The following is a 23,162-nucleotide window of genomic DNA, read 5'->3' on the forward strand; positions in this document are numbered from 1 at the left end:
AAGCCTTATGCTGGCCATACACGTATTGGTTTTAAGACAAGAATAGTCATAGGAAAAATAATTGTAGGTTCGCTGAATGAAAGAATGTTGTCTGAAAATTTCACTTGCTTTTTTAAAATGAATGTAATTTCTGAATAAAAACCACATATACTGTCTGAAAATTCCTTTGACCAAGAATTTTCTATTCTACTCCTTTGAATTTTCATGTCACTGTGGTTGAAAACTAACGTTAATATGACCCCACTAAGGATTAGAAAATCGAATGAACGTTCTTAAAATGAAATTTTTTTTGAAGGAAGACATTGTTTTTATATGACCAACATAAGTCAGGCGCAGGTAGCTTTTATCAAGCCACTTTCCTATGACTAGGGAGTCTGTCATATATAATTTATTAGAGTTCTGTCTGAAAATCGGCAAAACAGTCTTTCATTTTTTTTTTTTCTTTCTTTCTCTGAGTCTGATGATGAGTCGGATGATATTTACCAGATTCAACCTCTAATAGTATACATAGTATATCTCTTCTGTCTGGGTGATCTCGCTGCGGCCAAAACCAGTTACCAGCTCCCCCCTGGAAGGTGCCAAATGTGGCACCGGAAGGGGAGGATGCAGATAATCAGAGCTTCCCCTTTTGGGTGGAGTTCTGCTTTAAGATTTTTCTGGCTTTCAATCATTTGAATTTCCTGAATCTTTTCCAAATAATGGCCGCACAGAAATCGCACGGTGCTTTTGCAGTTAAAAGAGTTGTAAAGTCAGAAGGTTTTTATCTTAATGCATTCTTTTATCTTAATGCATTCTGTGTATAGCAGCCCTCCTCAGCCCCCCTAAAGCTTACCTGAGGTCCATCTAGCTCCAGCGATGTTGTAGGCATGTCTCGGTCATCTTGGACTCCCTTCCTCGTTGGCTGTGACAGCAGCGTGGTGCCATTGGCTCCTGCTGCTGTCAATCAAAGTCAATCAGCCAATGAGAATAGAAAGGGTGGGCCGCAGCTCCATGTTTGATTAGACACATTCTGTTACTTAGCTCTAGTGCCCCCATAGCAAGCTGCTTGCTGTGGGGGCACCCAACAGGAGGGAGATGCCAGAAGAACCGAAGAGGAACCCGAGAAGAGAAGGATCCAGGCTGCTCTGTGCAAATCCACAGAGTAGGTAACTGTGCAAAGTCAACAGAGTAGGTAAGTATGACATGTTTGTTATTTTAAAATTAAAATAAAACATAAGACTTTACAATCACTTTAAGGCTCCATGCACACAGGGCGTCATAAAAACGTGCTCCAAAGCTGTTTACATAACGCCGGGAAACAGCAGCTGTAAAAACGTGCTTTCAGTAGCTTTTTCTACTAGCGTTATTGCACGTTTGGCCACAGTAGCTGTTAGCAGCGTTTTTTTCTGCCTCCATTCAAAATCAATGGTTCCCTATGGGAGCCTATTGATTTGAATGGAAGTCACACCGCAGGTCGGATCAGGGTGATCCGACTTGCGGTGCGACCTGCACTGTGAGAATCTTGAGGGGGAACTCCACGCCAAAATGGGGAAAAAAACGGCGTGGGGTTCCCCCCCAGGTTCCAAACCAGGCCCTTCGGATCTGGTATGGAATTTGAGGGTAGCCCCGCGCCGAAAAAACGGCGTGGGGTCCCCCCCAAAATCCATACCAGACCCTTATCCGAGCATGCAGTCCGGCATGCCAGGAAAGGGGAGGGGACGAGCGAGCGGCCCCACCCCCCCTGGATCATACCAGGCCACACGCCCTCAACATGGGGGGGTGTGGGTGCTTCGGGGCAGGGGGGGCTCTGCCCCCCGCACCTCAAAGCACCTTGCCCCCATGTTGATGAGGACAAGGGCCTCATCCCCACAACCCTGGCCGGTGGTTGTGGGGGTCTGCGGGCAGGGGGCTCATCGGAATCTGGAAGCCCCCTTTAACAAGGGGGCCCCCGATCCCGGACCCCCTCCCTATGTGAATGGGTATGGGGTACACTGTACCCCTACTCATTCACCCCATAAAATGCAGTGTATGGAAATGACGACAGGAGACGTTTTGGAAAATTTATTAAAAATCTTCATCCGGCTCTTGTCCTCTCCGGGGGTCTTCTCCTCTCCGAGGGTCTTCTGCTCTTTTGCTGTCCGCCCTTCTTGTCTTCTCCTCTCCGGGGTCTTCTGCTGTCTTCTCCTCTCCGGGGGTCTTCTGCTGTCTTCTCTCCGAGGGTCTTCTGCTCTTTTGCTGTCCGCCCTTCTTGTCTTCTCCTCTCCGGGGGTCTTCTGCTGTCTTCTCCTCTCCGAGGGTCTTCTGCTGTCCGCCCTTCTGCTGTCCAATCTTCTTGTCTTCTCCTCTCCGGTCTTCTGCTCTTTTGCTGTTGGCTGTCGGCTGTCCTTCTTCCCCGGTCCTCCTCCGACGACGTCTTCAACGATTATGCCGGCCTCTGGTCTCTGCAGCTTATTATATAGCCATTAGGGGCGTGGCCGCCAGATGACGTCATCGGGAGACCACGCCCCTTGTGTCACAGATGACGTCATCTGTGACACAAGGGGGCGTGGTCTCCCGATGACGTCATCTGGCGGCCACGCCCCTAATGGCTATATAATAAGCTGCAGAGACCAGAGGCCGGCATAATCGCTGAAGACGTCGTCGGAGGAGGACCGGAGGAAGAAGGACAGCCGACAGCCGACAGCAAAAGAGCAGAAGACCGGAGAGGAGAAGACAAGAAGATTGGACAGCAGAAGGGCGGACAGCAGAAGACCCTCGGAGAGGAAAAGACAACAGAAGACCCCCGGAGAGGAGAAGACAGCAGAAGACCCCCGGAGAAGAGAAGACAGCAGAAGACCCCGGAGAGGAGAAGACAAGAAGGGCGGACAGCAAAAGAGCAGAAGACCCTCGGAGAGGAGAAGACCCCCGGAGAGGACAAGAGCCGGATGAAGATTTTTAATAAATTTTCCAAAACGTCTCCTGTCGTCATTTCCATACACTGCATTTTATGGGGTGAATGAGTAGGGGTACAGTGTACCCCATACCCATTCACATAGGGAGGGGGTCCGGGATCGGGGGCCCCCTTGTTAAAGGGGGCTTCCAGATTCCGATGAGCCCCCTGCCCGCAGACCCCCACAACCACCGGCCAGGGTTGTGGGGATGAGGCCCTTGTCCTCATCAACATGGGGGCAAGGTGCTTTGAGGTGCGGGGTGCAGAGCCCCCCCTGCCCCAAAGCACCCACACCCCCCCATGTTGAGGGCGTGTGGCCTGGTATGATCCAGGGGGGGTGGGGCCGCTCGCTCGTCCCCTCCCCTTTCCTGGCATGCCAGACTGCATGCTCGGATAAGGGTCTGGTATGGATTTTGGGGGGGACCCCACGCCGTTTTTTCGGCGCGGGGCTACCCTCAAATTCCATACCAGATCCGAAGGGCCTGGTTTGGAACCTGGGGGGGAACCCCACGCCGTTTTTTTCCCCATTTTGGCGTGGAGTTCCCCCTCAAGATTCTCACAGTGCAGGTCGCACCGCAAGTCGGATCACCCTGATCCGACCTGCGGTGTGACTTCCATTCAAATCAATAGGCTCCCATAGGGAACCATTGATTTTGAATGGAAGAAAAAAAACATATAACGTGGCTTAACGCACGTTAAGCAACGTTATGGAGCCTTATGGAGCCTTTAGCAGCGTCAGACGTTTTTTGCAGCTTGACGCTGGAGCTCCTGAACCCACAGTTCCTGGGTTTTTTTTGGAGCTGTAAAACGCCTATGCCACTTGGAGCTCCTAAAAGCTCTATGTGTGCATGAGGCCATAGAATAACATGGATGGGCGTTCTGCAGCTGCAAAAAAAAACGTCTGACGCTGCTAACAGCAGCTGTAAAAACGTCCAGTGTGCATGAGGCCTAAGAATGGACTAACACTTTAATGGGTTCATACAGGCACCAGGAGGTACCTGTGTTATTTTTACAGCTCCCTTTTCCAATGTTCATTAAAAGCATTTCATTTAAAGTAACTCTCTAAGCAGCTTACTATTTCCTTTATGTAGTGGCTGTATTAGTTTTCTTTTTTCATACTAAGTACATTTTGTGCAAGATAATAACAATGTTAATCTTGTCAGAAGCTTGTCAGTGTAGCTTTCTGTAATCTAAACTAATATAAAATTCAAAAATAAGTTTTTCCAGCAACCTACTGTGAACTACAAACAAAAGTTTCCCTATGTAATAGAGAGGAGGAGGGGTTAGTAGTCCATAACAAGAAAGTAGCCAAGTGGCAATCATGGCTTCCTCCATAGATACAGTGAAGGAGCAAGCATAGCCATTCAGGGACAGGAAGTGTGTTACTAGCAGGATAGAAAAATCAGAATAAAGGAGAAAAAGAAAAGAAAAAGCTTAAAAAGAAACAATGCAACCACCACATTGAAGGACTACTACTGTATAAAAAAAATATAAAAAAATTTTAGTGTTTAAAAATACTTTCAAGTATATTTGTAATTTACTATAAGGGAAATAAAAATTAGGCACTATAATTCACTTCCTTTCCAAACATGTCACCCCAAGACTGCTTTCAGTTTTCTATAGAGAACTGAATTGGAGGCAAAGTCACACCCATTGGCTTACTCCCTGTCCAATAAAACTCCATAGGGGCAGTCTCTTTTGATAGAAGGCTGGCAGGAGGGCAGACAGAAGAGAACATGCAAGCACCTCTAATGAGTAAAAGGTAATACTTACTTTAACCACTTGCGGACCGCCCACCGTACATATGTACCTACCTAGTACATGATCTGACACTTCTGGGTTTGATACACATGTGCGTACCACCGGCGACCCGCTCCTGCTGTGATCACACACAGCGGGAGCCCAGCGGCAAGTACCACAGACTTGATGTCCGCCCGCACCTGCCGACTAGACAAGACACAGGCAGAACGGCAATCTGCCTATGTAAACAAGGCAGATTGCCATTCTGTCAGTAGGTAAGGCATTGATCCTGTGTTCATGCAAAGAAGAAACATGGATCACTGCCTTCCCCTTGTCAAAGCACCTCCCCCACAGTGAGAAAGCACAGGCTAGGCACACAGTTAACCCATTTATCACCTCTGATGTTAACTCCTTCCCAGCCTGTGTCATTAGTACAGTGACAGTGCACATTTTTAGCACTGATCACTGTATCAGTTTCACTGGTCCCTAAAAAGTGTCAATTAGGTGTCCGACTTGTCAGTTAGGTGTCCAATTTTATCGCAGTCCTGCTATAAGTCACTCCTCGCCGCCATAACTAGTAAAAAATTTAAAATTAAAAAATAAATAAAAACATCCCATAGATTTTTTTAAACCAAAAATATTTAGCAGAATGCATACTGACCTAAGTTGATGAAGAAATTTTACATTTTTTTGGCTATGATATATAGCAGAAAGTAAAAAGTATTGTGTTTTTTTTTTTTTTTTTTTAATTGCCGGTCTTTGTTTCTAGCACAAAAAAATAAAAGACAGCAGAGGTGATCAAATATCATCACCAAAAGAAAGCTCTATTTGTGGGAAAAAAAGGACAAAAAATGTATTTGGGTACAGTGTTGCACGACCGCGCAATTGTCAGTAAAATAATGCAGTGCCATATCGCAAAAAATGGCCTGGTCATGAAGGGAGGTACATTTTCTGAAGGTCAAGTGGTAAACCATCAGCCATTTTAAATGGATTTAGCTTGTCTATGCTAAAGAAACTCAACTTTCCCGATGCCTGGGTTAAGCCCCACTCAACTGCCACACTATGCCCAATTGGAGCACCCACACATTGCACAGGGAGATGCCATATGAGCAGAGATTAGGCCATACATAATTCCCCCATGAATCGATTGTACCATCCACACATACAATGTGGATAATGGAATCCCTCCCATGGAGCTATTGTATTCTAACAATGGGGAAGCTTCCCCACCTTCAGAATAAACTTATCAGCACCGCCAGCTATAGTAAATGAATGGACCAAAAATGACATTCCTTTTGCAGAGAATGCCTAAAATCACATTTGTACCTTACTGCAGATGTCTAAGAAATGCACTCAGCTAATCACAAAAGCATGAAATGAAACATTTGGGGGAGGTCCTGTACACAAAAACTGGAATCCCCCTTGGAATGAAGGATACAGGATATAAAACAACACAGAATAGCCTTCAATAGCTTAGAAAGCATAACGCATGATGACACTGCCAAAACACAAGGCATACATACCCTTAATAAACCAGGAAATGAGTCTGAAACAGGCCTTTCACTTCCATCAATGAAAGGCTGTGTGATGTCATAGACCTTTCTATGGAAGTGAAAGGAAAATACTGTTGCCATGGAAAGTCTACATTAGCTATTGAGTAGTTCATAGGAATATAAATTACTTAGTTAATCAGAATACATCTTTAGCATTGAAGCTTCACTATAAAGCAGGGAGGGATCCTCAGACGATGGCCCTCCAGCTGTTGCAGAACTACACATCCCATGAGCCATTGTAAAACTCTGACATTCACAGACATGACTAGGCATGATGGGAATTGTAGTTCCTGAACAACTGGAGGACCATAGTTTGGAGACCCCTACAAAGCAATAAAAGCAGTCCAAGTACAGAACACAAAATACTGCAGCAAAAAAACAAAGCAAGAATGTCACCCTTTTCCTACATATACATTAACACCTTTTAGGGATCCTAATATTCATAAGTCCACATTAGGAAGCCCTGCCATGACAGACATCTCCGGACTGTTGTTTCTGACTTCCTTCTGAAAATGCTAGCTATCGGCTGTCATGCTAATTCTCGGACATTAATGCTTGCTTTCTCACTGACCAGAACCAAGCATGCAGCAAAATGAGTGAAGGCAGAACGCCTGATCTATTGGGGTTATGAAACTCACCCGTCTTGTATTGTCAAGGACCTTCTGATCTGGCTTTCCATAATTGGGGGGGTTGGCATACGGATCATAACCTAGTTTGGCCAACATTGGTGCAATGACTGGCATGTCTCTTAAAACATCTGCAGGGATTTTCCCCACCCATTTTGACAAAGCTTCCACGTTGACTGGCTTGATGACTTGGTCAGTGGACCTCTCGACCCTGAAAAAAACAAAGACAAAAAAATGAAACACTCTTTAGGTCAGAAGATCAGATGTAGTTCTTTGTGAATTATTAATGCATATACCCTGCACAGTTTTGAACAGATGGGACACATACATATATAAGACCATTTCAAAACCAAGCAAGGTACTTTTGTAAATGAACAAAATATAAAAGGCATAGTAGATAAATAGTTGATTTACTAAAACTGGAGAGTGGAAAATCTGGTGCATCTGTGCATGGTAGCCAATCAGCTTCTAACTTCAGTTTGTTCAATTAAGTTGCCAAAAAACGTTGATACTGATTGGCTTCTCTGCAGAGCTGCACCAGGTTTTGCACTCTCCAGTTTTAGTAAATCAACCCCATAGCACGATGTTGATGAAGGGATTTACCTAATTTCATTTAGGGGTTGAAAAGGAATGTGTTTATTAGGAAACTAAATTAAAGGATATGTTTAACCACTTGCCGACCAGTCACTGGGACTGTACTGCGGCAAAGTGGCTCAATTCCATCCGGCGACGTAGACCTACGTCGCTGGACTCCTCCCCTTGTGGGCGGCGCTCGCGCGCTGCCGGAGGTTTGCTGCCACTGTTTTCAGTCACAGCGGGAGTCGGGCCAGGGGAGGAGCGGTGGTGATCACCGCCGCTCTTCCCCGATCGTCAGGGAATCGAGTTTGGAGATCTGCCCGCTTGTGTAAACAGAGCGGGCGGATCTCCTAAGTGACAAACAGTGACAGATTGCAGGGTTCAGCATAGCTGAACATGCGATCTGTCCCTGTGTCACTCAGTCACCTCCCCCCACACACGTTAGTAAGCACCAGGCATACATTAACCCCTCCCTCTCCAATAAAATTAACCCCTTCCCTGCCAGGTCATTTTTACAGTAACAGTGCATATTTATAGGACTGATTACTGTAGAAATGTCACTGGTACCCCCAAAAGTGTCAAAAATGTCAGTCAAGGGTCCGATCTGTCCGCCGCAATGTCGCAGTCCCGCAAAAAAAAAAATCGCAGATCGCCGCCATTACTCGTTAAAAAAAAAAAAACACCAAAAATGACAGAAATCTTTCCCTTAGTTAGTAAACGCAATAACTTTTGCGCAAACCAATCAAAATACGCTTATTGTGATTTTTTTTTTTACCAAACATAGGTAGCAGAAAACAAATTGGCCAAAAATTTAAAAAAATTTAGATTTTTACATTTTTTGGGGGGGAATTTCATATTAAAAAATGTGAAAAATATTGTTATTTTTTCAAAATTTACGCTCTTTTTTTGCTTATAGCGCAAAAAGTAAAAATTGCACAGGTGATCAAATACCACCAAAAGAAAGCTCTGTTTGTGAGAAAAAAAGGACGTAAATTTTGTTTGGGTACAGCGTCGCACGAACGCGCAATTGTCAGTTAAAGTCGCACAGTGCCGAATCGCAAAAAGTGGCCTGGACGTAAGACAGCAAAATCCTCCGGTGGAAAAGTGGTTAATTTCCACAAATAAATATAAACCCTCTTCTTGGCTTAAAAAAAAAAAAAAAACGAACCTTCTGTTACAGCATGCCATTCTGCTAGTCAGCAATCAGGTTTTCATAGAAAAGCAAATTGATGGAGTGACACTCTTCAACTTCATGCTAGTGCCACGCAGCCTCAGACAGTTGTAACCTACATTACAAAGGTAATCGAGTCCAATGACCTGTGCGCTAATAGGGGAAATGGCACTCAATTATGGGGCTAAAGGGTGAACGCATGAAATGGGGGAGGAGGCCTTCAGCAATCCAATTTCTTCACAAGATAGATAGTTGATATGCAAGGGTGAAAGGCAGTGGCTTCCGCATTGAAAGTTGGGTATTTTTTTTTTTTACACAGAAATAGGGATGGGTGGGAGAAATATTTACATATTTTATTGTGAAAATGGTTATCTTTTCAAGTGTTTTAGTGCCGGTTCACATTTGTGCGATGCGATGCGTGTTCCCGCATCGCATCTGCACCCCTGGCAGTTCACACTGCCATATGCGATACGCTGGGGTGTCAATTAAAAGTTAACAACACCCCCAGCTCAGATTGCATATCGCAGTGCGATCTGTAAGTTTGCACAGAATCGGATCGCACTAGTGTGAACCACCATGTGATCCGATTCTGCTGCAGACCAAAAATGGTCCTGTGCGTCTTTTAGTGTGATTACGGTGCAAATTCAGCCATACAAACTGTATAGCTGAATTTGCACCGCACAGACATCGCATGTGATTTTAGTAGCAGTGCGCTCCGAATTACATGCAATCTCTGCCATCGCACTAATGTGAACCTGCACTTAAACCTAACCATGTCTCTATGTAAGACATATGCAAACATAATATTATTAAAGCGATATTAAAGCCTTGGTTATTTTTTCTTTAAAAATAACAAACATGTCCCTCCCTCTGCTGCCAAAAAACAATCAGGAGTGCGAGTCCCTGGAGAGGCAAAGCTCTCCTGGACATTGCTGGATTGAGAGGGGGCTGCACAAAGGCGGGGGGGAGGGGGGGCACACCTGCACGAAGGTAAAAAAAACTGTGTGCCTTTACAACCACTTTGATAGTTAATGTGAACATAACTAGATATCAATTACTTAAAATCTGAAAAGTTTGTAAAACAATCGTAAAAAAAAAACTTTAAGCTGAAATAAAACTGTTGATATATTTTACTGCCCATATAAAGGGAACTCATCTCTGCTTACAGAAGGGTTCTTCCTCACCAGTCAGTAAAACTTGTCACTCTAAGTGTATGGAAAACAGTGTTCTGCATTCTGTTGCTATAAAAGCCAGTGACGGTGGGGTTAAAGGTTGTAAAAACACCATATGCATGATTCACTGACAGGATGCAATTTTCTGGAACTTTCCTGCTTTCATTATGTGATTCAAATCATCCTAATTATCAAGAAAACATCTGCCTGTGGCCTGGTCTCACGTCTTCCCTTTATTGCAATATTTGTATAAAATACCAGGAATTCATCAGACAACACAAGCAGAGCCGCATTTATCATGAAATCCCTTAAGGACGTATAACACTTAAGAGAAAATACACTCTACAGCACAGCTCTGAGCTCCTCCAATACAACTGAAGGAATTGTGCTTTTATCACTGCTGTAAAATGCTTTATTATACAGTACAGACAGTGCAGGTGTACATAGGAAATGTAAAAAACAGATTTGAGCTATAGACAAAACAGAGCACCAGAAAATATCATATAGTTAAAAAGAATTTAATAGATAGACTTTTTCTTTTACATTTTTGCTTCAAACTATGCTGGATGTAAAACACTAAATTGACTCTAACTCAATATTTAGTTTGCTATCATTCAGTGTATGTCTGTTAAGCATGTAAAGCGGTTTTAAGAGCTTTTTTATATCCTTTACCTATAATTACTATATTTTCTCCAAGAAAAGATTAACAACCAGAGTTAGTACATGTGGAAATATAGAGAAAAGCAGAGTTAGAGCTACAGAATCTGAATTTGCTCCTATGCTATTCAAAAGTCAATATATTCCCTGGAGTTTAAACACCTGAAGTCTTCATAAAGTAAACCTGTAATGAATGTGCGATTCACAGGCGATTTCTGGTGCAATGCAATTTCAGACCAATAATTTGAATGGGCTTAAATTGAGCCATAATGCACCAAAAGTAGGGCATGCACTACTTTAACCACTTGCCTACTGGATATCTTTACCCCCTTCCTGCCCAGGCCAATTTTCAGCTTTCAGTGCTGTCACACTTTGAATGACAATTACGTGGTCATGCAACACTGCATCCATATGACATTTTTATAATCTTTTTCACACAATTAGAGCTTTCTATTAGTGGTATTTAATCACCACTGGGTGGTTTTGTTATATAGCCTTAAGTCCCCGTTCACACTAAGGCGACCTGTGAGGCGACCTGGTCGCCTCACAGGTCGCCGTAGGTCGCCTTCCATAGGGAAGCTGCGGACCCGTTCTAATAGGAGCGACACAAGTCGCTCCCACTTAGAAAAAGGGTCCGGAGCTTCTTTGGGGCGACCAGGCGCGACCGTCATAGACTTCAATGTTATGAAGTCCGTGGCAGCCGCTCCGAGGTCGCGGCGCGCTGCTCGCACCGCGACCTCGGAGGTCGCCCCTCCAAGTCGGATCGCCCCTGTGTGAACGGGGCCTTACTTCCACTTCATAGATGTAACGCATATTGATTGTTTTTTTTTAATTGTCATAAAGGTGGAGCGTACCAATTCTTAGATGTGATGATTGCATTGGTTTTCTTTTTAGGCTCTTTACCAAATTTTCACCTGGTTATCTGGCCAGTAAGTCAGGCTCTAAAGCAGATGTAGCAGCTAGGGGGATGAGTTTGGTTTAATTTATTAGTGTATCAAAATCTGCTAGTACACCCAACACTCCTCTGCCCAGATTGACAATTCTACTGTGAAAAAGGTGCCCCTGTGCTCTTTCATCCAGTGTGGGGGTACTCCAATACAAAGAGGTGTTACTGGCCAGATCCCCAGATGTAAATGCTTAAAAAGTGAACTAACTGTTTAAACTTCTGCCTTAGGCCTCTTTCACACGGCCGCTCCGTTTGTCTGTATATCACCCCATCCATTTGCGGGTGATATACGGACATAATGCATGTCAATGGGATTGCGGATGTCAGCAGATGACCACCCGCTGACATCCGATTTGCGTCCTTTCAGTTCTGTTCCTATTTTTTCTTCCGTTTAAAAAACGGAACGGATGCAAAATCGGATGTCAGCGGTGTCATCCGCTGACATCCGCAAACGGATGGGATGATATGTGGGATGATATGTGGACATATGGAGCGGATGACACAAGTGTCATCCGTGTCCGTGAAAAAAAAAAAAAGTGCTGGCGCGGAGAAAAAAAAACGGAGCGGCCATGTGAAAGAGACCTTAGGCCCCATTCACACACACCTGAGCATTTTTTATGTGTGGCTGTTTACAACAGGGGCTAAGATGCTTGCCACTTGGTGCCTAATGCTCCAAAGCTACATGAGCTACTTTTGAGGCAAATTTTGGTGTTTTGATCCAACAGACTCCAATGAAAATGCCTGTATGGAGTGTATTTAAGCAGTTTTTTTTCCAGACATAATTTTTTTTGCCTGTAGGAGCTGGTCTTCTCCCCCTAGTGTGTTTCACTGGCTTAAACGAAAATGGATAAAGCCTAAATACCCACATAAAGAGCTTGTAATACTCTTCTAAAATGCTCATATACATCTGCACAAGCAATCAAATAAAATCCCCTAAAAATCACTCTGCTCGGGTGTATATGCAGCCTTAGGCTGGGTTCACCCCTGAGCGTAGCGGGAACTCACGTTTCCACTTGAATTTTTTCTTTTTGTGCACTTGAAGCATTTCTGCTCGTCTCATACCCATACATGGGCTGTCCAATGTGCAAGACAAGTCCCCAAAATCTATTTTGGAGTAGAGCATGGCCCCTTTTTTATCAGCACGTGTTTGTGCATGCCTGCTACCCTTGCTTGGGGTGCCAATAATCAGGGCCGGTGCTAGACTGTTTTACACCCTAGGCAAGATCAGCTACTTGCGCCCCGCCCCCCAAAAAAATAAATAAAAAGGGAAGGGGTTAAAAACTGCTCTATGTCATATCCAGTGACCCTGATCTGATGGTTCCTCCATGTAATGCTGTCATAACCAGTGTTCCCAATGTTCCTCTATGTCACATCAGGGGTCCCTGATGTTCCTCCATGTCATACCCGGAGACCCTGATGTTTTCCCATGTCACACCTGGGGACCCTGATGTTCCTCCATGTCACACCTGGGGACCCTGATGTTCCTCCATGTCACACCTGGGGACCCTGATGTTCCTCCATGTCACACCTGGGGACCCTGATGTTCCTCCATGTCACACCTGGGGACCTCAATCCCCCATGGCACACCCAGGGTTTCCAATTCCTCATGGCACACCTGGTGACCCCAAACCCCTGTTACACTTGTGACCCCTCTCCCCCATGTCACACCTAGTGACTCAGATTCCCCATGGCCTACCTGGTGACCGCAATTCTCTTTCACACCAGGGATACTCCATGTCACACCCAGGGGCCCTGATTCCCTGTTCTGGGGACACTTACTGGGCAGTATAAAGAGAGTGGCCTGCACTCTGCCCTCCTTCACCATGATCCTGCTTATTCCTTCTCCCAGGACGCTCCTCTCCTGGACCACAGTGCTCACCACAGCTCCAACCGGCTCCTGGTGGAGGGAGAAGCAGCAGTCAGAGAGCTCCTTCATCACCAACATCCTCAGACCATTCCGTTGCCTCGTCGCTTCTGCTCCAGTAAAGGTGCCGCCCTCCAGTGCCGAGCTCCGGCTCAGGTTCAGCTCTCCTCCACTCCCTGCTTAATACCGACCCAGGGAAATAAACGGCTGCCCACCAGCTCAGATTAGAGAGTCACTTCCTGCCCAGGGATTAGGCCACTCAGCTCCAGACGAAGAGGATCATTATGCAGCTAGCACTCCAGTGGGCTCCTTTCCTGCCCCTTGGGGCTCCCCCAACAATGGTGGAAAGCCAGGGCCTGGTAGTTCTGCCACTGCCACAGACACCTGGTATCTTCCTCTGTCCCTTCTTCCTCCCCCACTGCCGCCCCTTTCCTCAGCTCACAAGGATCATTCATGATGGAGCGTGAGTGCTGACTCGTGGCTAAGCCCCTAGGTGGCAATGCGCCCTAGGCAGCTGCCTAGTTTGCCTAGTGGAAGCACCGGCCCTGCCAATAATGTATCACAAGCACAATGCCTTTGCAGCGCATTTCCAAATAGCATAGCAAAACGCACATCGTTTTCTATGCGCTCTGTCACACATTCAGGAAACGCAAGGTGCGAATGGAGCCTCGTGGTTGGACTTACATTTTTTAACTTGCACAGATAAATAGAGGGAAAAAAAAGAAAAGATAAAAAAGAGGTATGGACTGTATCTGCTTACTTAAATTACAGCAGAAAAACCCTTTTCAGCAGAATTTAAGGCTACCACATCCAGACTTTGATACCATACTGAGTTGACTATACAAGTTTTTTCTGTCTGCAAAAACCTTCATAACATGGGAAACCTTCATAACATGAGAAACAACAGCAACCAGGTAAATGCACACCAGACATGTGTTATCCTAGAATTTCTCTTATCACTCTGAAAATGAAAGAGTATCTAAAGCCAAATCTTTTTTCCATTTTGGATAAGCAGTGAATGCTTAAAAACCCCATCAGGTTTTTTGTCACTGGTGTTCCCATTACAGAGATTTTTCTTCACTTCCTGTCCTGTACACAGAACAGAGGCAAGTGGAAACCTATCTGAAATGGGGAAATCCTCTCAGACAGCTGTCACTGGAAGAAGTATCCTCAGTGGAATATTAACTTTTGGATTCTTGTTGATGTTGTTCACCAATACAGTTAGAGACTTGTGAATCTCCCTTTTAGGGGCACAGACAGAAATAAAACTCTGTCTTAAATAAAAAAAATGTTTGCCTTTGGATACACTTAAAACAATGTATTTATTATTAGGTTATATACAGTGCTTACAGCCCAACATATTTGTCAGAAAAAAATGGATTTTTGTACTTACTGTAAAATCCATTTCTCTGAGCTCATCGACGGGCACAGCGCTCCATAAATCATAACTAATGGGTTATATTGCCTCCTCCATGAGTAGGACTAGGCAAAACAAAAAACATCTGGCTATGCCCATGGGCCATCCTCAGCTGGTATATAACCCCCCTTTCTGCTCTAGGTAATCAGTTTAGTAGCAAGCAGTATTAGAAGTATCAGAACTCCATAGAGGGGTGGGTGGTGTGTCCGTTGATGAACTCAGACAAATGGATTTTACGGTAAGTACAGAAATCCCATTTTCTCTTTCGTCCATTGACGGACACAGCACTCCATAAATAATAACTAGTGGGACGTCCAAAAGCAGTGTCAAAAGAAAAATGAGGGGTGGGGAAAAAAACCCCAGGACACAGGAGCCTTAACCGAGTCACAGGAGCACTGTCTGAAAATTTTTTTTAAAGAAAAAACACCCCTCAAGAGGGAACAGCCCCTCTTAAACAGCAGCCTTCAAAACTTTGTGGCCAAAAGAATCATCCGCAGATGTCAAAGTATCTACCTCATAGAATTTTGTGAAGTTATGCACCGACGACCAAGTGGCCGCCTTGCAAACTTGCGATATTGAGGCCTGATGACGGAAGGCCCAAGAAGCACTAAGCACCCGAGTAGAATGTGCTGTGACAGGAAAAGGTGGAAAATGACCATTAATGGAATAGGCCTGAGTCACCGTCTGTCTGAACCATCTGGAGATGGTAGCCGAGGAAGCGGCCAATAGCTGCCAGATACACCCGAATCACATGAACCACATTCCAAGGTATGCAAAGCAAATTTCTTGGGATGAGCTGACTTGGGACACAAGGAAGGCAACACAATGTCCTCATTCAAATCGAAGTCAGAGACAACTATGGGTAGGAATTATGGACAGAGAGGAAGAACCACTTTATCCCTGGACAACTGAATAGGGACTGCGACAGGATAATGCTGCCAATTCCAATACCCTGTGGGGCAAGGTAATGGCCACCAAGAATGTCACCTTCTGGGATAACGTAGGCAAGGGAATCTCCCGAATATTCTCAAGTGGAGGTTTCTGGAGAACCAAAAGCACTAAATTATAATCCCACGGTGGCAAAAGAGACCGTAAAGGTGGGGCCACATGTCTAACCCCCTGATTGAAGGTATGAACTAAAGATTGCGTGGCTAGAGGTTGCTGAAACAAGATTGCCAAGGCAGACACCTGGCCCTTGATGGTACTCAAAGCCAACTTCTGATCAATGTCCTGTTGAAGAAAGGATAAGAACCGAGCCACAGAAAAAGATTGAAGTTGAGCGGCAATTGACTCACACCAAGAAATGTAGTCTTTCCATGTACAATGGTATATCTTGCTGGAAGACGACTTTCCGCCTTCACCATAGTAGGGATCACTGATCCAGACAGACCTCTATCCCTCAGTACAAGGCTTTCAATAGCTTAGCTATTAAAACCAGCGGCTGTAAAGAAGGATGGTAGATCGGCCCTTGGGACAACTGGTCTTCTCTGAGAGGAAGCCCTCAAGGGATGTTTACAGCCACCAGGATGATTGGAAGATCCTCACTCTTGATTCCCTTGTAGGAAATGCAGAAATGCGGAAGAAGCCTTAGCTGAGGATGATACTGGCCTTACCGTGGCCCTTGGACTCTTGTGGTGTCTATCAGAGGACTGCGTGACCTCGTCACCAGCTTCAGTATCCTTCTGTGGATCCAAACCTTCTAAAGGAGCTGCATGTAAGATTGTGCAAACAGAACTGTCTTGAAGGTGGATACCACCAGACTCAGAACCTGTATGGAAAATGGGAGTGAACTATCTGTGTGACAGCAGCCGGTTAATCCCGGCCTGTGGTTGTTGAAGTTTGTGCAGAGGAAGGACCACCCTGGTCAGAAAAAAAAATCAGACCTAGGTAAATCAATTCCCTGGATAGGGGGGAACCTTAGGTAGTTCAGACATCACCTGAACATTTGCAGGAATTAAAGGACAAGCTTTGTCCCCCTTTCTGGGTACCCCCAAAATAAACAATTTGCGGATCTCCTTGATGCTCACCAAAGAAGTCTAGGGGCCGGAAACCAGCAAAGATGTCAACCCACCCCAATAATGGGTGAGGGCACCCCTTCGTGCTGAAGGAGTCTTGTCTGCTGGTCCGGGGAAGCTAGCTCTAGGCTTACCAGACCAAGGTTGCTTGGAACCTCCCAGGGAAGATTTAAAAGATGTATTTCCCTTATTCTCCGTCCCAGAGACACCAGGGCTGAGGCAAAGAATGGCAGCAATGCCGAACCAGCCATAGTAAACATGCTGCGTGCCACAGCTTCCGCTTTATTGTCAGCCAGGTCCTTAAAGGATGGGGATTCCTCCACTGCGATCATGGTTGCTTTATTCAACCTGGAAACAGAAGGGTCCATCACTGGTGGACTAGTCCACTTTTTTAAAAGTGACTCCTCAAAAGGGTAACGTACAGCAAACACATTTGAGGACCACAAAGGGTAATTTTGGTTGTTTCCATTCCTTACAGGAAAACCTGTCAAAATAGGGCACATAATTAAACACCCTTGGAGTACCATGCAACTTGTGTGTACCAAACGACACAGCCACGTCTGTGGCTACATCAGCCGCATCCTCCATTTTTAAAGTCTCACGCACTGCAGTGATAAGTGCGTTTGCCAGCACTTTTTCATTTGCTGCTGCGACCATTGAGGAATCCTCCTCACTTTCTGATGGATCAGGGGGTGTGATATTAAATACCCCTGGACGGGCCACGTCCACAGCGGCATCAGGCTCAGAATGAGATGAGACAGCTTGAGCAGGGGCCTTTGCCCACACGCCACTTCCATCCGGGACACTAAGGACTGCCATCAGTGCAACCATGGGAAGCTGGGTTTCCGATGGACCTGCCACCTTCATGAGAGGGTCAGTGGGGGAGATGTGACCCTGAGGCTCCATAAGGAAAGGAAGACCTTGCAGTACAAAACGATCTTTTGGCACCACTAAAAGATCACCTCAAGGCTCAGGGTACCCATCAGCAAAGACAGAGATAACAGGGGCCCCCAAAGACTCACCCTACTGACTGGAGGAGGGCCAAGAATTCAAACCCAGCAACATCATGGACGCTATCCCTGTTCATATGTCCTGGACACAGGAAGAGGAAACTAAGGAGAAAGAGGAGGAGCTTTGGCATCCCCATTAGGCTTCAGTTGTTTCACGCGGCCAACCTAGTGCATAGCTGTGGTCTGCACGCGCTCGATAGCTGGGCTGGGGGGACTATCCAGCTTGTCATCCAGCCTAAAAGTTGATTGTAGATCTCCCGAGAGAAAACAAAAAGATGTAAGGAAGGAGAAAATTGCTAGAACCAGAGATCCCAGTCAGAATCCTAGGTCTTTACTCCTGACTAGACAGAATAAAACTGATTACCTAGAGCAGAAAGGGAGGTTATATACCAGCTGAGGATGGCCCATGGGTGTAGCCAGGTGTTTTTTGTTCTGCCTAGTCCTACTCCTGGAGGAGGCAATATAACCCACTAGTTATGATTTTTGGAGCGCTGTGTCTATTGATGAACGAAAGAGAAATTTTACTTTCCTTTCAGAATCAATATTTTTAATGGGGCACTATACTACAAAATGCTCCCACAAATTGCCTGCCATTGATTGCAACCAAGATTTGTTAATTTGCACACAAAAAAAGTATTTTTCCTAACAAATTCATTTAAGACCATGTTGGAAAAATGAATACACCAGAATGAAAAACTTAGGAGAAAAGCTAAACTTTAGACAACAAAATCCTAATTAACAAGAATTCAACTACAGGTGAGTCTAAATTATTCATTAAACAGGTGTCCAGTACACAGTTGATTATAAAAGGGTGTTACTTAAAGAAAACCCCTTCCCATTTCATGCTGTCAGCAATGGCACCACATGGACGAGAAATTTCTTTACACAAGAAAGGTGAAGACTACAAGAAGATCACCAAAGCTTTACTTATCAGTCAGAATACTATAACAAAAGTGATACAAAAATGTAACCGGTTGCGGACCGCCGCAAGTACATATACTGCGGCGGCCAGCCCCGGCCAGGCAAAGTGACGTACCGGTACGTCACTAGCCCGGGAGCCAATAGCGGGCGGTGCGCGCCTGCCGGAGGCGCGCTCCCGCCTCGGCTCGTTCACGGACACCTTCGCGCGTGTGACCGGCGGATGTCCGCTGGTCACTCACGATCGTCCGCTGTGAAGGGAGAAAGGGAGGCGGTTAGTGTATACAAAGCCGCCTGTCATTCTTCCCTGTGTAAAAGCACTGATCTAACGGTCCTGCTATGTAGGACCGTTGATCTCTGCTGTTACACACACAGCCACATCCTCCGCACAACCCCACCGGACTCAGCACACAGGAGGACACCTACAGGATAGCGCTGTCCTGGGTGAGAGCGGAGAGAGGAGAGAGACGGAGTTACTGAGGCAGCGGCTGCTTCAATCATCACTTACCTGCTCTTGGGCTGGCTCTGGCTGACTCACTCGACTGACTGCTGTGTGCTGCCTTCAGGAGAGACGTCTCGACTGACCACGCGCGCCGCTGCTCCACCTCGCTCTGACGGCGGGCAGGAAGATGACGGACGGTGAGTGACTGACGCATGCACCGCCCCCACGACGACGTCAGCCGGGATGTCCTGAATGATTGGTCCAGGCTGGAGTCTGGACCAATCACAGCCAGGACAGGACTACAGTGGGGAGTGTCGGGGTGCATTGCTCTGCGCCCCGATGACACCCAGAACGGCCACCAATCGGCGCCTCTGCCTGGCAGCACGTGGGATGCCAAACCCCCCCCCCCCCATAGCCAGCAATAGGTCCAGCGCCCCTTAGTGGGCTTTAAATGGTAATTTTTTTTTTCTTTGAAGATGCTGATTGGGGGGGCGGCGCCCTGAATTGTATGTGTCATTTTGGTGATGTTGGGGGGCCCACTTGAGGCCACCTATACCCAAAAAGTTGACCACCACTGCTCTATAGTAGCTCTTTAAATAATTGTACCTAATTAAGAAGGTAGAGGTTCATACTAGGTTCAGAATGCAGCAAAACTGTAGAACCAATTGAAGCAGTCAAACAGATGCTGACCTTTGATTTGGAGGCCGTAGAACTCAACCAGTTAAAAAACAATGCTCTTTTTCCTTTAAAAAACAATACAAGAAAGTATACCAGTGTCCCTGGGGCTATACAGGTAGGGGACAGGATAAAGGCGGGAACACAGAGAAAGTATAACCATTTGGAAAATTCTACTTTATAAACTTGTGTAGAAGGTCAGATTCAGTCTGCAAATGGATTCCTAGAACTGAATGGGTAAATTGTGTCTCAGAAAAGATAAAAGGATTTAGATACAACTTCTTGCATAATACATGAAGCAAAAATGCATCAGCCAAACTGGCAAGAAACCTCAACTATTTCTCTGCTGAAAAAGGGGGGGAAAGCAGCAAGAGGTAATCCAGGCAGAGAAATAAAAAGCTCAATTAGGCATTCTGGATTTCTTTTTTTGCAAAGCACCAGACTGAAGTAATATATATATATTTTTTTTTTTTTTTTTTTTTTACACAGTATGTATTTGCACAGAGACTAAACTAACCAATTACGCATATTTCTAATTTATACAGTGGATATAGAAAAGAATCAACCAAAAATAATCACTTTTAGTTGATTTGCAGCCTGAAATGGAGACAGACACAGTTTTTGTTTTATTCAGCTATAATTACTCAGTGCAACGTATCACATCCAAGTGGAAGATATAAGAAAAACATGTCAGAAAAAAAAAGTCAAAAACAGAATTACTGAGCTAGAAAAATGATTACCCCCTTGTGTCAGTATTTTGTTAAACAACCTTTTGCTTTAATTACAGCCTTTAGTCTGTTGGGATATGTCTATACTAAGTTGGCACATTTAGACTTTGCACTGTTTGCCCACTCTTATTTGCAGAACTGCTCAAGTTCAGTTAAATTTGATAGTGGCCGTATGTGGACTGCAGTCTTCAACTCATGCCACATATTTTCAATGGGGTTTAAGTTTGGGCTCTGACTAGGCCATGCCAGGACAATTACCTTTTTCTCCTTCAACCATTGTGTGGTCATTTTTGCTGTGTGCTTTGGGTCATTGTCATTTTGGAAGGTAAACCTTCCCATCGACAACTTTCTGGCAGAGGGCAGAAGATTATCCTCAAGAATTTGATGGTATTTTGCCACGTCCATTTTTCCTCTATCCTGACAAATGCCCAAGTCCCTGCTGCAGAGAAACACCCCCATAACAGGATATTACCACCTCCATGCCTTACTTTAGGCATTGTGTTATTTAGATGGTGAAATGTATTGGATTTCTGCCAGACATATTGTTTGGTGTTTAGGTCAATTAATTCAATTTTAGGGTCATCTGGCCATAACACCTTTTTCCATGCGGCCTAAAACCTTCAAGGTGCATTTTGGCAGAGCTCAATCATGACTGCATGTGGCCTTTCTTGAGGAGTGTATTTTTTCTTGCACCCCTCCCATACAAGCCACATTTGTGGAGAATATTGTGATATTGTTGTCACATGCACACAATGACCACTCTGTAATAAATTCCTGCAGCTGCTTCAGAGTTACTGTAGGCCTCTTGGTAGCCTCTCTGACCAGTTTCCTCCAGACTCTTTCATCCAGTTTTGAGTAAGGTCCTGATCCAGGGACAGTCTGTGTTGTACCAAATACCTTCTACTTCTTAATTTAGACTTCACTGTGCTTCTAGGCATTGATAAAGCCTTTGAATTTTTTTGTATCCATCTGCTGACTTGTGCCTGTCCACAACTTTCTCTTGTAGATCATTTGGCAGTACCTTGCCACCCATAGTTTATGGTTTGCTTCAGAAGCAATACATGGGACTGAAATTCTCCAGGCAATCTCTGTCTAATGGTTTTGTGTGCCATTGAGAAGGTGATTAGCTACACCTGACTGAGTTTACAAGTCATTTTTAGTAGGAGAGGGATCTTTTTTCCAACTCAGTAATTCTGTTTTTTAATTTTTAAAAACAAATTTCTGACATGTTGGTGTTATATCTTTCACTTGGAGGTTATAAATAAGTATATAGTAAATACAGCTGGGTAAAACAAAACTGTGTCTGTCTTCATTTCAGATTGCAAAGCAACAAAATGTGATTGTTTTAAGGGGGGGGGGGGGTTGTTTTCTATACCCACGGTAAAAAAAAGTACAACAATGTAAATTTTTAGTACTCTGCATAATAAATTATATATGGCTTGATGCATGAAATTAACTGAGGAAAGACATGCTCTTCTTGCCCATTACTAGTGCCCATTACCAATGATATTCTTTCCAACACTGTCCCATACTACCCTAAGTGAATAAATAGAAATGGTTAAAGGAGTTGTAAAGGCAGAAGTTTTTTTTTTATCTTATTGCATTTTATGAATTAAGATAAAAAACCTTCTGTGTGTAGCAGCTGCCCCAGCACCCCTTAATACTTACCTGAGCCCCATCTCTATCAAGCGATGTCCACAAGTCTTCGTCCTTTTCTGTTTTGAAGATCTTCCAAGTGAAATCATTTTGATAGGGAATATACTTAAATTTTACATATTTCTATACATTGTAATGTACATTTAATATATTATATCCCATATTTAATTATTACTCAAAATCTGAAAGTTGACATTCACCATAGAATGTATAGCAGAAGATCTAAGAATATGTTTAAACAAAAAGTATTAGCAAGGAAGAGTGGGAAATACATTTCTAACACCAGAACAGAGACTGTCAGTTGGCTACATGCAATGTTGGGAGGTTATGCCAGGTAGAGATTGTTAGAAATGTCAATGAACAAAAAATTTTTCAAATGCCGCAATTTATGTTTTACTAACTATGTTTTATTGTTCTCCCCAGGGGCGTAACTACAGGGGTTGCAATCGCAACCGGGCCCCATGCTCAAGGGGGCCCATGTGGCTCCCCTGTACACCTGAATAGGAGGGGTGGCGGGGGCAGCATGTAGAGAAATCACTGTCCTCCTTTTTCCTTCTGTAGCTGCAGGAGGAAAATGGAGGAGATTGGTTCCTCTGTATGCTGCCCCCGCCACTCCTCCTATCCAGTTCACTTGTGTTCTGCTGTCTCTGGGCCATGTGTGCTCCCCTGGTCCCCCCCCCCCCCACTGTGCTCCCCTCCCTCTCCTGCTGGCTGCTGCAGGGGATGTGTCACAATAGAGAACCAGGAAGGGGCCGGTAAATATGTAATTTACCAGCTCCTTCCTTTTCTGAATGGACAGAGTCATAGTCAGTGACATTGTAAAAAAAAAAATAAATAAAATTATAAAAAATAATATAATTAAAATACCCAAAAATAAAAACTACTGACACCAGTGGGTGAACTTCCAGGATCGCAAAGGTCACATTTGCGACCGGGCCCTGGCATTCCACCACCGTGGGGAGGCCCCAAGATGGCAGGAAGGGGACCCACTGCAGAACTTGTGAAAGGGTCCATAATAAAGGACCCCGCAATGAGAGTAAAGGGCCCCAGGGGTCCAGGGGGCCCTTCATGGTTTCTTGCACCAGGGC

General features: G+C 44.9%; 1 protein-coding gene across 3 annotated transcripts in view; it reads right to left on the bottom strand.

The window, feature by feature from the left end:
- TPST1 (tyrosylprotein sulfotransferase 1) overlaps positions 1-23,162 on the bottom strand; it is a 257,483-nt gene that overhangs the window by 131,455 nt on the left and 102,866 nt on the right. For all 3 annotated transcript variants that reach the window (XM_082245958.1, XM_082245951.1, XM_082245952.1), the window contains exon 3: positions 6,840-7,038. In XM_082245958.1, coding sequence (XP_082102084.1) covers positions 6,840-7,038 — 199 coding nt within the window. The remainder of the gene's footprint in view (positions 1-6,839; positions 7,039-23,162) is intronic.

This window comes from Pelophylax lessonae, assembly GCF_965119305.1.
Source record: "Pelophylax lessonae genome assembly, chromosome: 2".
Classification (NCBI taxonomy): domain Eukaryota; kingdom Metazoa; phylum Chordata; class Amphibia; order Anura; family Ranidae; genus Pelophylax; species Pelophylax lessonae.